The sequence below is a fragment of the Megalobrama amblycephala genome, linkage group LG13 (assembly GCF_018812025.1).
Source record: "Megalobrama amblycephala isolate DHTTF-2021 linkage group LG13, ASM1881202v1, whole genome shotgun sequence".
In the NCBI taxonomy this organism is placed as follows: Eukaryota; Metazoa; Chordata; class Actinopteri; order Cypriniformes; family Xenocyprididae; genus Megalobrama; species Megalobrama amblycephala.
The window spans coordinates 1,196,284-1,212,068 of record NC_063056.1 but is presented as its reverse complement, the minus strand read 5'-3'; the positions used below and the strand labels follow the sequence as shown (position 1 = coordinate 1,212,068).

Sequence of the window (15,785 nt, the reverse complement as noted above, 5' to 3'; positions counted from 1 at the left end):
TGATTGAGCAGATTCCTCCCATTTTAAATCATCTTAGCAGCATGGACATTTTTATTTGCTCAAATTGTGCGATGTACAAAAAGAAACAAGAAAAGACAAGAAAAGAGCGTTTCCTCTACAAGCTGTCATTCATTTCAGTTCAGTCGAGCTCACTGCCTGAGTTCTGAACAAAACTCCCGTTTATAGCTGTACAACGAATCACTGACTCACATTGTTGGTTATAATGAGAGGATTCGTGAGCCTCTGATTGGCCACTGCAGTCATGTGCTCAACAGACATGTCTGTGATTGGCTGCGATGGTCAAGGCTGCAAAAACACATTGTAAATAGAAACCTTTGAGGCTCTTTAGAGCGCAAACACAAACAGCAGCCGTCTATCAGCGTGTACCAAATACAGTCGGTGCTCAATATTACTGGCACTGCAAAAAGTCTGGAATCGTCACATTTTTACAATTTTAAAATGAACCAAGTACACTTTTGTCAGCTCTGATTACAATGAAGAGAGCTTTATCACATAATGCCTGATTAGGGCATGTGCAAAGAATGATGTTTTGGAAAAAGTGTTTGAAAAATGATCCAAAAGTAAAGCGACGGTCACATTCATACGCATGTGAATGCTGGAGGCCGGAAACACTTTGCCCTGCGTGAGGACGTGTGACCATTAGAAGACTGAAACGTCACAGTGCAAGTTTAAATCTGCAGGACTGCAGTAAAGTGCATATCTTCACATTCAGAATCTAGTATATGTTGAATTATGTTTTTAGGAAAGACGCTGCAGAGTGTGACGTCATTTACGGCTGTTGCAATATCAGAGAAAGTCTAGTGTGACCGCGGCTTCAGAGTGAGGGATGTGTCCAGCTCCATCTGACCTGTCCATCACAGCTGATGAGGTTGAGAGTGACCCGTCAGTCCCAGCTGATCTGAGCTCCACTCAACACACATGTGCTGCTGATCTGAGACACAAAGACCATCACGAGCAGTCGCACTGGGTGAATTCTGCTACATCTTCATCAAAATCATAAGCTCTTTTCCAAAACCAAAAAAACTAGGACACCTGCTTCAGCCAAATTCTAATGCAGCATGGCATTAATTCTTCATGGACTGGTCAATCTCACTGTGATGAGCCGAGAGGGCAGAAATGCTGATTATAATACTGAAAAGTGTTGATTAAAACAGTTCAGTGTAATTAAATTTATACTTTTACACTTATTACGGAGCATTCTGTGGCTGCACTGGGTTACAGAACACAGCTAGCAGTAATTTGTGAAGAAAATGACAAATCACACAAAAAGGAAGCACATACTTCACGGCTAAACCTTCCTCAAATATTGACTGTGGTTTTGGAAACAGTACAGAACTTAAGCTGCTCATCTGGGACTGACAGAGCGCCGGCACAACAAAAGCACATGGACAGAGATGCCAAGAGACGGGGGCAGAGAGAACATCCTCAGCTCCGATCTTGTGGTCTGCTGTATTTACATTCCTGTGCCGACTGAAGGCAGTTTGAAAACCTGAAGAACACACTTCCATCAACAACTCACCAATGCTTTCTTTCATGAGACCCATAAAGAATTTGACAATTGGTATTGAAATAATACCATAATAAACAGATTTTTTTTTTACCTAACCTTAAAGACTAAATCACACCGAAAATTAATTTTAAAAGTGAATGTTAAATTGAAACTAAGTTTTCCATATTGACCCTCACAAGTCACAATTTTTTCTTTCTTCCTTTGCATGCCAAAAAAAGCTTTAAAGCTTAAAATAAATATTATAGCTCATTAGAAGCCTGTTCCTCTGCCTACATTTCTGCAAAACTGCACTTTTCACATGACATCCACAAGAGGCGCTATAAGCGATTTCATGTCTTCTCCACTGAAATCACAAATGCATGTTTATTGTGTTGCTTGTAGGCCGTTTCATGGCACTTTCAAAGTGAAATGTCCAGTGACTGCTGCTAAAGAGCGTGTTCAATTTCCTCAGAAACAGTTAAACGACTATGGCAACATATTATTATTAAATTAGTTGTTGTTTGCATCACAGCAGTTTGGAAATTAAATGAATTAAAGGGTTAGTTCACCCAAAAATGTAATTTCTGTCATTAATTACTCTCCCTCATGTCGTTCCACACCTGTAAGACATTTGTTCATCTTCAGAACACAAATTAAGATATTTTTGATGAAATCTGAGAGATATCTATTCCTCCATAGACTGCCTTTGCAACATAATCTTTAACGCTTCAAAAAGTTCATAAAGAGATCAGAGAACTAATCCATATGAATAGAGAAGTTTTATTCCTGGCTTTTCATGATGAACAGATTTCACACACGAGAATGAACGTTTGTTCTTGTGCGTCATTTACAGTACAGTCCAAAAGTTTAGAACCACTAAGATTTTTAATGTTTTTAAAAGAAGTTTCGTCTGCTCACCAAGGCTACATTTATTTAATTAAAAATACAGTAAAAAACAGTAATATTGTGAAATATTATTACAATTTAAAATAACTGTTTTCTATTTGAATATATTTGACAAAGTAATTTATTCCTGTGATGCAAAGCTGAATTTTCAGCATCATTACTCCAGTCTTCAGTGTCACATGATCCTTCAGAAATCATTCTAATATGATGATCTGCTGCTCAAGAAACATTTAATGTGTACAATTGTACAAAATATTTGTGTACAATATTTTTTTTCAGGATTATTTGATGAATAGAAAGTTCAAAAGAACAGTGTTTATCTGAAATCTAATCTTTTGTAACATTATAAATGTCTTTACTGCCACTTTTGATTGATTTAATGCATCCTTGCTGAATAAAAGTATTCATTTCTTTAAATTCTTTTCAAAAAAATAAAAATAAAAATTCTTACTGACCCCAAACTTTTGAACGGTAGTGTATAATGCTACAGAAGCTTTGTATTTCAGATAAATGCTGTTCTTTTGAACTTTCTATTCATCAAGGAATCCTGAAAAAAAAAAGTACACAACTGTTTTCAACATTGAAAATAATCATAAATGTTTCTTGAGCAGCAAATCAGCATATTAGAATGATTTCTGAAGGATCATGTGACACTGAAGACTGGAGTAATGATGCTGAAAATTCAGCTTTGCATCACAGGAATAAATTACTTTGTCAAATATATTTAAATAGCACACAGTTATTTTAAATTGTAATAATATTTCACAATATTACTGTTTTTTACTGTATTTTTAATTAAATAAATGTAGCCTTGGTGAGCAGACGAAACTTCTTTTAAAAACATTAAAAATCTTAGTGGTTCCAAACTTTTGGACTGTACTGTAGGTTAGGTTGAGCTTCTGTTTATGTTCGCCAATTAATGTTTACATGTGAGTAAAAGTCTAAATTAAACCTGTTTCTTATAAAAAGCGATCAAGTCTCTTTAGAAAATCTGGACTAAACCACTTGATTCATATGGATTAATTAATCTCTTTATGAACTTTTGGAAGTGTCAAACATCGAACAGACATCTCTCAGATTTCATCAAAAATATCTTAATTTGTGTTCTGAAGATGAACGAAGGTCTTACGGGTGTGGAACGACATGAGGGTGAGTAATTAATGACAGAAATTTAATTTTGGGGTGAACGAACCCTCTAATATACCACCTACATTAAACTCTCCCCTAAAAGCAAGCGCATTTGCTGAACCAACTATGCTTCATTAGCTTCCTTCAGCAAGGCTTTGAGCTCTTCTGTGGTGTGTCATGACCTGCGTTTCACTGCACTGCTTTACCATGTTAAAAAAGCTATACATATGGAGATGGCTGTGATGAAAACATCAAAATGTATACGTTTACAGATCATGCACTATGTGTTTAAGGGATCATGATTTGTGGGAAAAGGGATAAAAGTCAGTGTTTTACTGCCTCTAGTGTTCATTTCAGCTGGAAACTGCAGTGAATTGTACATTAAGTGCAGGACTGATTTTGGCGTTTTGCAGAAATGTAGGCAGTCACATATTTCCAATGAATCTGGGTTGTTTAAGACACAATGTGTTCTGATGCCTATCTTTGTCTAAGTATGAACCGAGTGTGTGTGTGTGTGTGTGTGTGTACTGTACATTAACTGGGTAATGAGTATATATTACACACTGCCAAGCTCTAATGGCTCAGTTGTGTTGCTGGACTGGATGACAGGAGGAAGTCTGGTGAAACTCAAGACTGAGGTCTTTCAGTAGAAATGTCTGAGTAAAGAGCTTGTCTGGGTTTAGCATCTCTTCAACATTACGATGATGTGACACTGGCTTCTGGTTGGCCAACATCATATTAAATGTCTCAGACATATTCTTTTGGCCACGCTCATAATTTACGCTCACGGCCTGATCGATTAAACCCAGGCTCATTGTGGCATTGTGGATGCTTCTTGCACATTTCGCATTTTATGACACTGGTTGAATGTTTTGGTTTATACTGGTCGTAAACGAAACATCTGGTGAGTGGCATTCAAAGGTTTCTGCTCTATAGCGTTTGAAGATAACAGCATCTACACCGAGCACTACTCTAAACATAACCGATAGAAAAACAGAAAAATGCATATGCTGAGGCATCCGTGCCTTGAGCTCTTGTATCGTGTTTTTCATTTCTCCAGTGTTTCACAGGTCTCGTACCCCAGCGCTCCGTATTCTGTGCTCTGCTGTATCAGGTGAGGAACTGAGCAAGTTTACTAGGTCAAAAAAGCAATACATATGGAGCTGCTTATGTGATGCAAACATCAAAATGTATCAGTTTATGCACTATGGTAAAAGTGTTTGAGTTTCTAACATAAAGAATCATCTAGCGCTGCTCCCTCATAGTCCACCGAACGTTAGTGGACGAGAAGAGGCTTAGTTGACCACGTTTTAATTATTCGGTCGGCCACAGGAAGTGGCGAAGTCTCGCAGTCTGTGATGGACAGATCGTTAACACAGCTGGTAATCCTGTCAGGCAGGAAATCCAAACGTTCACCCATCTATCATTCATTGAACCACGAACATGTAAGTCGTATCCTAACGTCAGCTGTTTCACACAGCCAACATTAACCTAGATGAATGAGCACAGTCATTAGATGCGCATTCAAGTGTTTGAGCGGAGCGTGGAGATAAATTACCATTGCGAACAGACAGTCAGACACCTTTCTGTTTTTTCCAACACATTCATAGTCATTACTTTTGCCGGTGCTTTACGTGTGCACTTGAGCGCTTCATTTATATTTTAAAGGCTCGTTATAATGCTTTAGTATTTCTCTGTAATGTAGAACAATGTTACATATAATATTCTTTCTCAGTCCTGAAACTCAAACCACTTTCCGATGTAATCGCTCATTTGACGCCCTAGACAATGCCAAAGACAGTTCATTCACCTGTCAATCAACCACTGCACAAACGCGCTCTAAAAGACGAGAACAAATCAAAACATTTGGATAAGGCCAACATATTCATACAAAAAATGCTCAGGTTTGTCTGGTTTGGTGATACAGAGCTTATTAAATACATTTACACACTTTGTACAGAAACAATCTGAAGAACGACTGCTTTATGTGGTTATGGTCTAAAGATGATATTCAAGATAATCTGGATGGTAGTCAGGAATATATAATGCATAAATAATATGAATTCATAACCCAAGGTGAAGATTAAACATTGCGAAACACTGCAGGGTTTAGAATTACCCGAGGGTTAAACATTTGAAGCATGAAATTATCAAAATCATTCAAGACTAAATCATGGGTATGTTTGTGAAACAGTATGCTGAAATAAGTAAAGAAGGTCGTACCCATGGAGTCCAGCACGAACTGGTCCTGTGTGACGGCCAGAGGCGGCTGAACACACACCGTCATCTTCGGGCTCTGCACCGCAGTGCGACTCCTGATCTTCACCTGAGAGTGAAGCACACATTCAGCACACGATCACCTCAGCTTCAGAGAGCACTACACACGACGTCCAGAAGAAAACCTGCGCTCACCTGGACTGTGACAGAGGGGACGGGCATGCCGTTCATCTCCGCCATGACAGCACACTGTGGGAATGAATTGAGAAATCATCACAACACAATCACACACACTGTGTGCTCAGCAGACGGGCAGAAAGTGTGCACACTATATAGAGACAACAGTATCTGCAACAAAGGTCAATTGAAGACAATCAAAAAGTAAAAAAATATTTTTTTAGGGTTAAAGTTTGTCTGAAGTCATTAAGGTGAATTATTTATAAATAATTCTACTTTTTAAAAAAAGCATGGAAGCTTATTTCCACAACAGAATAAAAAAATTTAAAAAGTAATTACGACTTTTTAATCTCACAAATCTGACTTTTTTCTTACAATTTCGAGTTTATGTCTCATAATTTGGAATTTACAACTGAAAGATCAATTATAAGAAATAAAGTCAGAATTTGGGAGATATTAAAATCCAATTTAAAAAATACTGAGATATTAAAATGTTGCAAATACTTTATCTTTTATTCCGATGTCTTCATTTAATTAGCGAAAGGTGTGTGTTTACTTCAATACAGTTTAAGGGCAAATTTATCTCAAAAACTGAGATAATGTGACAAAACCTCTCAGAGAGATTCTAGGATGTCCTCATTTGGATTTAATAAAATTCAAATTCAAAGCTTTATATAAAGGTAAGAGACGTCTATGGTCTTCATCTAGCCAGCTGAATGTGATTCACTGTGTGAATGCGTGTAAAAAAGATTCATAAATCAAGTAAATAATGCTTTAAGTTTTAAATAAGTGGTAAAGTGTTGCTTGCTGTAGTCTGCGGTCATTAGCTTTTAATTTACATGTCTAATCTGCTATGTATTAACGACTACAGCAAATCAGCTGTTCTCCCATAGTAGACAGGATATGGCATGCTCTGATGAGATGAGTGTTTGTACCGAGACTTCGTCCAGCTTAGACGAGACGACGGCGGTCAGACTGAGCTCTTCTTCTGTCTCTGCCCTCGGGAGGATGTCTGGAGAAACATCACACACACAAACACACAATATCATACTTTTTGTGAACAGAAGTTTCAGATCTAGGACAGGATCCGACTTTTTTTGGAATATACTTTGTTCATTTTTTTAATAATCTGAATGCTCTGACTTATATTCCAATCTGACTTATTCTAATGCAATTAAGTGCAATCATGCAAAAATATATCAGTTCTAGCATTACTGACATTATATCGCAGCTTATTCGTCATCAAACTAAAACACAGAATTGTAACATTTTTTGCACCTGTGGAGTTTGCTGTTTTCCATGGATATGGGGACAGAATGAAGTACAAAGTCATGTTTGTTTCTCTCTTTTAATCTCTATATTTGCATCCTTTAATGTGGTAAAGTAGAACAACGCTGTAGATCAGGTTTTTTTTTGTCAAAATAACAAAAATCATTAATTATCATTTTTATGTTTTTCTAATGCTGTAAATGACGGTAAAAATCACTCAGTTATTGTTGATTTAGAATAGACTGGTCTGGTCTGTGTTCGTACAGAAATGTTTTATGATGTGGGTTTGAGTTTATCTTTCCTCACATTCATCTTTAACACAGTTAGGCAAGGTTTCAGCTTCGTTTTAAATTCGTTTAGGCCTGGCGTTTATAATAAAGTGTTGTTTATAATGAATGCCTCTATGGTTTCGGTTTACTTTAGACTTTATTTTTCTGCATACCCTTAAATTTGAACAAATTTTATGGAGTGAAGGAAAGTAAAATACATTAAAGTTTGCAACTGTTTCATTTCACTTATCAATATTTTACATTATTTCTGAATGTAACAATAAAATGTGACTCATCTGTGTGTGTTTTCTCTCAACAATGCCATTTTAACCCGGTGCGACATATACTCAGCTCTGACTTTCTGGAAAATGTGGTGATCAGTCTTTGATTGTGATTGTTAGGCTATGATATCATTAATCAAAATGTTTTTTTCCTGACCACTCAGCCATGGTTACATTAGCAGCAAAGATACACTGATTCAAAGGTGGAAAACATCACTACGATTTGCTGAAACATTATGTCAAACACATATGAAGAAAGTAAACAGAGAATAATTTGATTTCCTGCTGACCCAGTCATAAATAAATGGAAGGAGTTGTTTAAAGCCCAGAGGCTCGTCTTTGATCAGGCACAGGTCTGGCGTTCAGTTTGGTGTAAATTTGATCTTTATTTGGCTCAACATCTGTGCGTACCTTGAGTTCTGGTGGCCTCGCGAATAACCTTCTGCAGCACCTTCATCTCCGTGTCCACCTCATCATAGTTGACCTCGCGGGCCTCCACTTTGGGTGCGGTGAAGAAGGACGGGTCCGTGCCCATGTAGGAGCACTGGAGCCGGCCGTCAGAGCTCAGCGTCACCACCAAACCCTTCAGCTCCCTCGAACACACAACACAAACACTCACATGCACGTCTGCCTTCAAACAACAACAATCAAGATATTAGCTTACAGGGTCAAATGTATATTTTAGATGCTGTTTTTCACAGTTTTCTTATAGTCAGTGTTTTTTTATAGCCCTTTTTAGTGGACGTCCCAAAACTGAAAGTGCTGCACATCATTTAAAACAAAGTAGACTTGTTTGGAAAAAGGTGGATATTGGCATGCGTCTTATTTGGACTGCTTCTGCTAAGATGAACAGATGAATTTGCATTTGTTTGATGGAGTTTATTTGGACACAGGGGAAGTGTTTCTCCTCCCTTGATAAGCCCATTTGTTCTGCTGTCCTAACTATGCATTTTATTATTTATCTTTAACATAGTAGAGTTTGGGAAAGTGAAGGTGTGAGCGGTGACGTGTGTGTGCTGAAGACGTGAACCGAGACGAGTGCTGCAGCTCATTTAGGAGGCGCTGACAGACGCTCTTTTAATGTGAGGCCAGCAGAAGAGAGACGGGACGGACAATGGCAGAGCGAGTGACCCGTGCAGGACGGCCGGACAGACGTATCTGTTACCTCGGCGTATGAGAACCACTCTGAGCAAACGGTCCCACAAACACTGAGCGCTTCAAAGACACAGGGCTACAGCTGCTGCATTCAGACAGATTTGGATCAATTCTGGAATCGACTGGAATTGATTCTTGTGTTTAAAGATTGGAGGAACATGTTCATCTAATCTCGCTGTGACTACGTGACATGAAGGCTTGCCTCCTTTTAAACATTATCAGCATCCACTATCTCTTCATGTAGTCCAGCTCAAAACACTCCAGTGTGGACAACAGAACAAGCCAGTTTCAATAATCGTATGATATTCGACATGTACGATCACAGAATGAAGCGGTGACAACAAACCTCATTAATCTGAGTGAATGAAAGGCAGTGACCTTATTTAACGATGTGTGTTCACACGTACGGCTTTATTTGAATGTTTCAGCGTGACATACCATGACACCGAGTTACACGAGTACATCATTACACGACACCGTAAAAGAACAGCTGCAATCAATTTTTTTTAACAAATTGGTGGCGTCCCAATTCAGAGGCTGCATCCTTGAATGAGTGAATGATTCAATGACTCACTCGTAAAGACTTCACTTGTTTCATTACTGGATGAATCAGCGTTTTTGAATGAATCTCTTGAATGAATGATTCAATGACTCACTCGTAAAGACTTCACTTGTTTCATTACTGGATGAATCAGCGTTTTTGAATGAATCTCTTGAATGAATGATTCAATGACTCACTCGTAAAGACTTCACTTGTTTCATTACTGGATGAATTAGCATTTTTGAATGAATCTCTTGAATGGATGATTCAATGACTCACTCAAAGACTTCACTTGTTTCATTACTGGATGAATCAGCATTTTTGAATGAATCTCTTGAATGAATGATTCACTGACTCATTCATAAAGACTTCACTTGTTTCATTACTAGATGAATCAGCATTTTTGAATGAATCTCTTGAATGAATGATTCACTGACTCATTCATAAAGACTTCACTTGATTCATTACTGGATGAATCAGCGTTTTTGAATGAATCTCTTGAATGAATGATTCAATGACCCATTCATAAAGACTTCACTTGTTTCATTACTGGATGAATTAGCATTTTTGAATGAATCTCTTGAATGGATGATTCAATGACTCACTCAAAGACTTCACTTGTTTCATTACTGGATGAATCAGCATTTTTGAATGAATCTCTTGAATGAATGATTCACTGACTCATTCATAAAGACTTCACTTGTTTCATTACTAGATGAATCAGCATTTTTGAATGAATCTCTTGAATGAATGATTCACTGACTCATTCATAAAGACTTCACTTGTTTCATTACTGGATGAATCAGCGTTTTTGAATGAATCTCTTGAATGAATGATTCAATGACCCATTCATAAAGACTTCACTTGTTTCATTACTGGATGAATCAGCGTTTTTGAATGAATCTCTTGAATGAATGATTCAATGACTCACTCGTAAAGACTTGTTTCATTACTGGATGAATCAGCGTTTTTATACAAATCTCTTGAATGAATGATTCAATGACTCAATCGTAAAGACTTGTTTCATTACTGGATGAATCAGCATTTTTGAATGAATCTCTTGAATAAATGATTCACTGACTCATTTATAAAGACTTCACTTGTTTCATTACTGGATGAATCAACGTTTTTATACGAATCTCCTGAATAAATGATTCAATGACTCACTCGTAAAGACTTGTTTCATTACTGGATGATTCAGTGTTTTTGAATGAATCTCTTGAATAAATGATTCACTGACTCATTCATAAAGACTTCACTTGTTTCATTACTGGATGAATCAGCGTTTTTGAATGAATCTCTTGAATGAATGATTCACTGACTCATTCATAAAGACTTCACTTGTTTCATTACTGGATAAATCAGCGTTTTTGAATGAATCTCTTGAATGAATGATTCACTGACTCATTCATAAAGACTTCACTTGTTTCATTACTGGATGAATCAGCATTTTTAATGAATCTCTTGAATGAATGATTCACTGACTCATTCATAAAGACTTCACTTGTTTCATTATTGGATGAATCAGCGTTTTTGAATGAATCTCTTGAATGAATGATTCAATGACTCACTCGTAAAGACGTGTTTCATTACTGGATGAATCAGCATTTTTATACGAATCTCTTGAATGAATGATTCAATGACTCAATCGTAAAGACTTGTTTCATTACTGGATGAATCAGCGTTTTTATACAAATCTCTTGAATGAATGATTCAATGACTCACTCGTAAAGACTTCACTTGTTTCATTACTGGATGAATCAGCGTTTTTGAATGAATCTCTTGAATGAATGATTCACTGACTCATTCATAAAGACTTCACTTGTTTCATTACTGGATGAATCAGCATTTTTGAATGAATCTCTTGAATAAATGATTCACTGACTCATTCATAAAGACTTCACTTGTTTCATTACTGGATGAATCAACGTTTTTATACGAATCTCCTGAATAAATGATTCAATGACTCACTCGTAAAGACTTGTTTCATTACTGGATGAATCAGTGTTTTTGAATGAATCTCTTGAATAAATGATTCACTGACTCATTCATAAGGACTTCACTTGTTTCATTACTGGATGAATCAGCATTTTTGAATGAATCTCTTGAATGAATGATTCAATGACTCACTCGTAAAGACTTCACTTGTTTCATTACTGGATGAATCAGCATTTTTGAATGAATCTCTTGAATGAATGATTCAATGACTCATTCATAAAGACTTCACTTGTTTCATTACTGGATGAATCAGCATTTTTGAATGAATCTCTTGAATAAATGATTCACTGACACATTCATAAAGACTTCACTTGTTTCATTACTGAATGAATCAACGTTTTTATACAAATCTCTTGAATGAATGATTCAATGACTCACTCGTAAAGGCTTGTTTCATTATTGGATGAATCAGCTTTTTTGAACGAATCTCTTCAATTAATGATTCAATGACATTTTTTCATCAGTCACGTGTCACCACCTTCTGGTGTAATGTTGTAATTTACAATCTTTATTTGGAGCGGTGTTGTCAGGTGTTCCTATGAAGAATGGAGGTTAAGGAGATCAAGGACAGTCAGGAGAGATTTATTTGGGCACTTACGGGAAGTTAGCGACGCGTACGGTCACAGGCACACAGGACAGCTGGGCCGCCCACTTCAGCGTCATATCCTGGTACACCAGCAGCATGTTGTTATGGTTACACATCAGGACGTTGGTGGAACCCTCGGAAACTGAGGACAGAAGACAGCCGAGTCAGAAGGAGGAAGTGTGTTCAGATGGCCTGTGGTCTGAAGTCAATGAAGTAGTTAATGATAGACTTCAGCCACTTCCACACCACCAGCAGACGTCCATCTCTCACTTTCCTACAAACCAACACCCTTCTCACAAACACACACATCTCCGCTTCTGTGGCCAAACACACAAAATCATCTCTGGCAAACATTTTTTCTTGTTTTGAGCATAAATGGAAGGTTTCCATGTGCTGTAGAAACGTAAACAGGACAGTGTGGCTCACCTGATGCGTAGGGCAGGAAACAGCTGGGGTTGAACTCCAGTTTCTTCATGAAGCGGATCTGACCATTATCCTTGAGACAAAACAAGTTTCTCTCCCCCAGCACAAAGATGGAGGACATCACTGGAGATGTGTTGGGCACACAGATATCTAGAGCCTCTTCTCCTAACACCAGTGTCCAGTCAGCCTGGGGACACACACACACACACACACACGGTCATGTCTGGAAGCAGACACTCACACTGGACACAGCAGCACATACAGTGGTCAAGATACACACCGTCAGTCTCTTCCCTGAGCTCTTGCTCTGCTGATCGGAGTCTTGTCGGGTGTCTGCATCTGTGGCTACAGCCAGCGTCTCATACCTGCATTGAACAGAGCAGAGGATGAACCAAACACAGAGATTCACTTCACCACACCACTGAAGAATAAAGCTGACTCAAGGTTTCTTTCAACAAAAACACTCATACTTCAGTTTTCAAGATCATTTTCCAAAAGTTCTCTGACATTAACCTTGTACAGCAGTGTCATAATCTATTAAATATTAAATTAAGTATTATTAATTAATTATTTATTTTCTCATATTCAGACATGTCCCATGATTTGTCGCCAGGGTTGCAAAAGCTGCAAAACACGTGATATAAAGCAGTTCATATAATACTGTATTTAGTTTGACCGCTGAGGTGGATGATGGGCCTCCTCGATGGAGTCTGGATGTGCCTTATGAAAGTGTTTTGTTTCAAAATAGCAAGAAAATCCTGTTTTGAATTTGCGATATGACCCCAGGTTTCTACTGAATTCCTCTTGGGTGGGTTTGAGCAAACGCTTATCGCAACGAGACACAGCAGTGATCATTTAGCTCTGAGAGCATGTACTGTGTGTGTGTGTGTGTGTGTGTGTGTGCGCGCACATGTCTGTACCAGATCAAACGCTGTATTGAGAAATCTCAGTCCTCCACAGCTATCAGCAGGTCATGAGCAGTATTATAGTGAAGAAACATTATATTTCCTCACTCAAAAATCTTCAGAACACAAATGAAGATATTTTAATGAAATCTGAGAGATTTCTGTCACATCCCACCAAAACTTTAACAGTTCAAAATGTTCATAAAAACATTGTAAACATAAATTCAAGTCGTTATGAACAAAGCAGGTTAATTCCTGATGGCTTTATATGATGAACAGATCTAATAAGGCTTTTAATCACATATAAATATTAATTAACACAAATAGATAGAGCACATCAAATATGGTAGACGGATGCGCAAGAGTAACTGTATGACATGAAAGAACCAATTATGAATGATCTCACGTGTCACGCAAAAACAAATGAGGTTGTTCACATACGTCAAGCTCTTATCAATTCTATGAAAATCTATGTTATTAGTTTAATGAAGTTAAACACTACATACAGGAGATGATATGAACTTATTGTTCTTGAGGAGAATGTGAGGAGAAGGTAAGAGGATATTAGACCATTATGAGAAATGTCATCAAGTAGAGATCTACTTATTTTTTAACACAGAAGAATTGTGTTTCAGTAGATATTTTTGTTGAATAAAGATTTCTAAAGACAAATTGACATTATAATTAAATTGGCATTGCTTAATCACATCGATACTAAAGCATTCAGTCATGAACATCTGAGTACGTGAATAAAGCAGGATAAATTCGACACCATCACTAAAGCTCAGATCCATGTGCTGTCGCTCATGTTCATCACAGTAAAAACAGTAATATTGTGATATAAATAACTCTTTTTCCATTTTAATATATTTTTAAAAATCTTTGATGACGTCAGCTTACTTATAGACAAGTGGTTATACGGTAATGCCATATCTCACGATAATGAACATGCATGTCGATCCCTCGATATTGAGTCTGCTCATGTACACTTCAGGCAGATCCACAGACCAGAATGCAACATGATTGTGACATCACAACAACGAGGGAAGGAAGTGATAAAAGCTTCAGCAACTATTGTGATATTAGGATTTGATACGGTCACATGCCTAGATGTGTCTGGAAATGAAACATGACCCGTATCGTTTGCAATGCAGCAAAAATAAACAGCGGCGATCAATCGATGGAAATCTGATTTGGATGTAAAAACATTCCCTTGTGACATCTCTGAGGATAATAGTGTTACACCCAACCTTCCATAGTCATCACACATATCACTTCCACACCTGTTTGTGTCTCTGCTACACTCCTGTACAACAATGACATGTTTCAAGATATGAACCAGGAATGATGTATGGAATGCCCAGATATTAAGAGATATTTCAGTATTTTCTGTGATTTTGTGGATAATGATAATTAGACGACACTGAGTGTGTTTTTTGCTGGTTTAGGTCTGTCGTGGACCGCTGACTCACGAAGCTCTTCATCTTCTTCATATTCTGTGCAGTGGTTCATTCACAGCAGTGACAGAATTAACTTTTCCAACAGGTTTAAATTGATTTTTACCTTTATTATGGCAATATTTCTTACCTAATGAAATGTATGCATCATCTTTTATGTCTTACATTTATTAAATAAATCCAGTTAGAATAAGAACAACACTATAGTGCTGTTCCCAATCAAATGAAATCAGTATCACCATCTTTGCAGAGGTGCACAGAAGACGGACTAATGAATACATTTAACCTGCAGTTACACGTGCATAAATAATGTTTTCAGATTCATGTTTTAAAAATAAAATGCTGAATACTGAAATTATTTTAAAAAAATGAAATATACTTTAAATATAAAAGAGTCATTCATCAACTGATTCGTTCAAACGCCTGATTCATTTTAGGAACGAAGCATTTCCCTGCGTCCCAGTGTCCATACTATCCATCCTAAACAGTAAGTGAGATTAGAATAAGTGTGTCACAAAGCATAGTATGTTGAAAAGAGTATGTCTAAAGTCCCCGGATGGTCTACTATTTCTGCTAGATTTTCCCAGGGTGGATCCGTGCACACTATAACGGCTAATATTGACCACAACCCACTGCGCTTTAGAGGAGGATTCAGTTCAGAACTACAAACATGAATAAAAAGTGTTAAAAAAAAACTACAAACATGGTGGATTTGGTTTAGATAACAGGGTTTGACCAATAATCAGCATTTAACCTGATAAAAAATATTTAATCTTATCAGTGTTATATTTCATCTGCAACAACGTGAACTTTTATAAAGATCTGTTTGGTCATTAACTTTTAAATGCATCATTATGCAAACACATGAGGAAGGCCTCAACACGAAATACCCACAACTACAGATCCATATGCTTCTTTCCTCTCCGATATAATAGGAAATTAAATGTGGAGGATGTTAACTGT

General features: G+C 37.3%; 1 protein-coding gene across 3 annotated transcripts in view; it reads right to left on the bottom strand.

Moving 5' to 3' along the window:
- Positions 1-15,785, bottom strand: part of bbs9 (Bardet-Biedl syndrome 9) — a 114,258-nt gene that overhangs the window by 90,223 nt on the left and 8,250 nt on the right. For all 3 annotated transcript variants that reach the window (XM_048152795.1, XM_048152796.1, XM_048152797.1), the window contains exons 7-13: positions 12,741-12,825; positions 12,464-12,647; positions 12,050-12,179; positions 8,169-8,350; positions 6,874-6,950; positions 5,957-6,010; positions 5,768-5,870 (exon numbers count right to left, since the gene is read on the bottom strand). In XM_048152795.1, the coding sequence (XP_048008752.1) occupies positions 5,768-5,870; positions 5,957-6,010; positions 6,874-6,950; positions 8,169-8,350; positions 12,050-12,179; positions 12,464-12,647; positions 12,741-12,825 (815 nt within the window). The remainder of the gene's footprint in view (positions 1-5,767; positions 5,871-5,956; positions 6,011-6,873; positions 6,951-8,168; positions 8,351-12,049; positions 12,180-12,463; positions 12,648-12,740; positions 12,826-15,785) is intronic.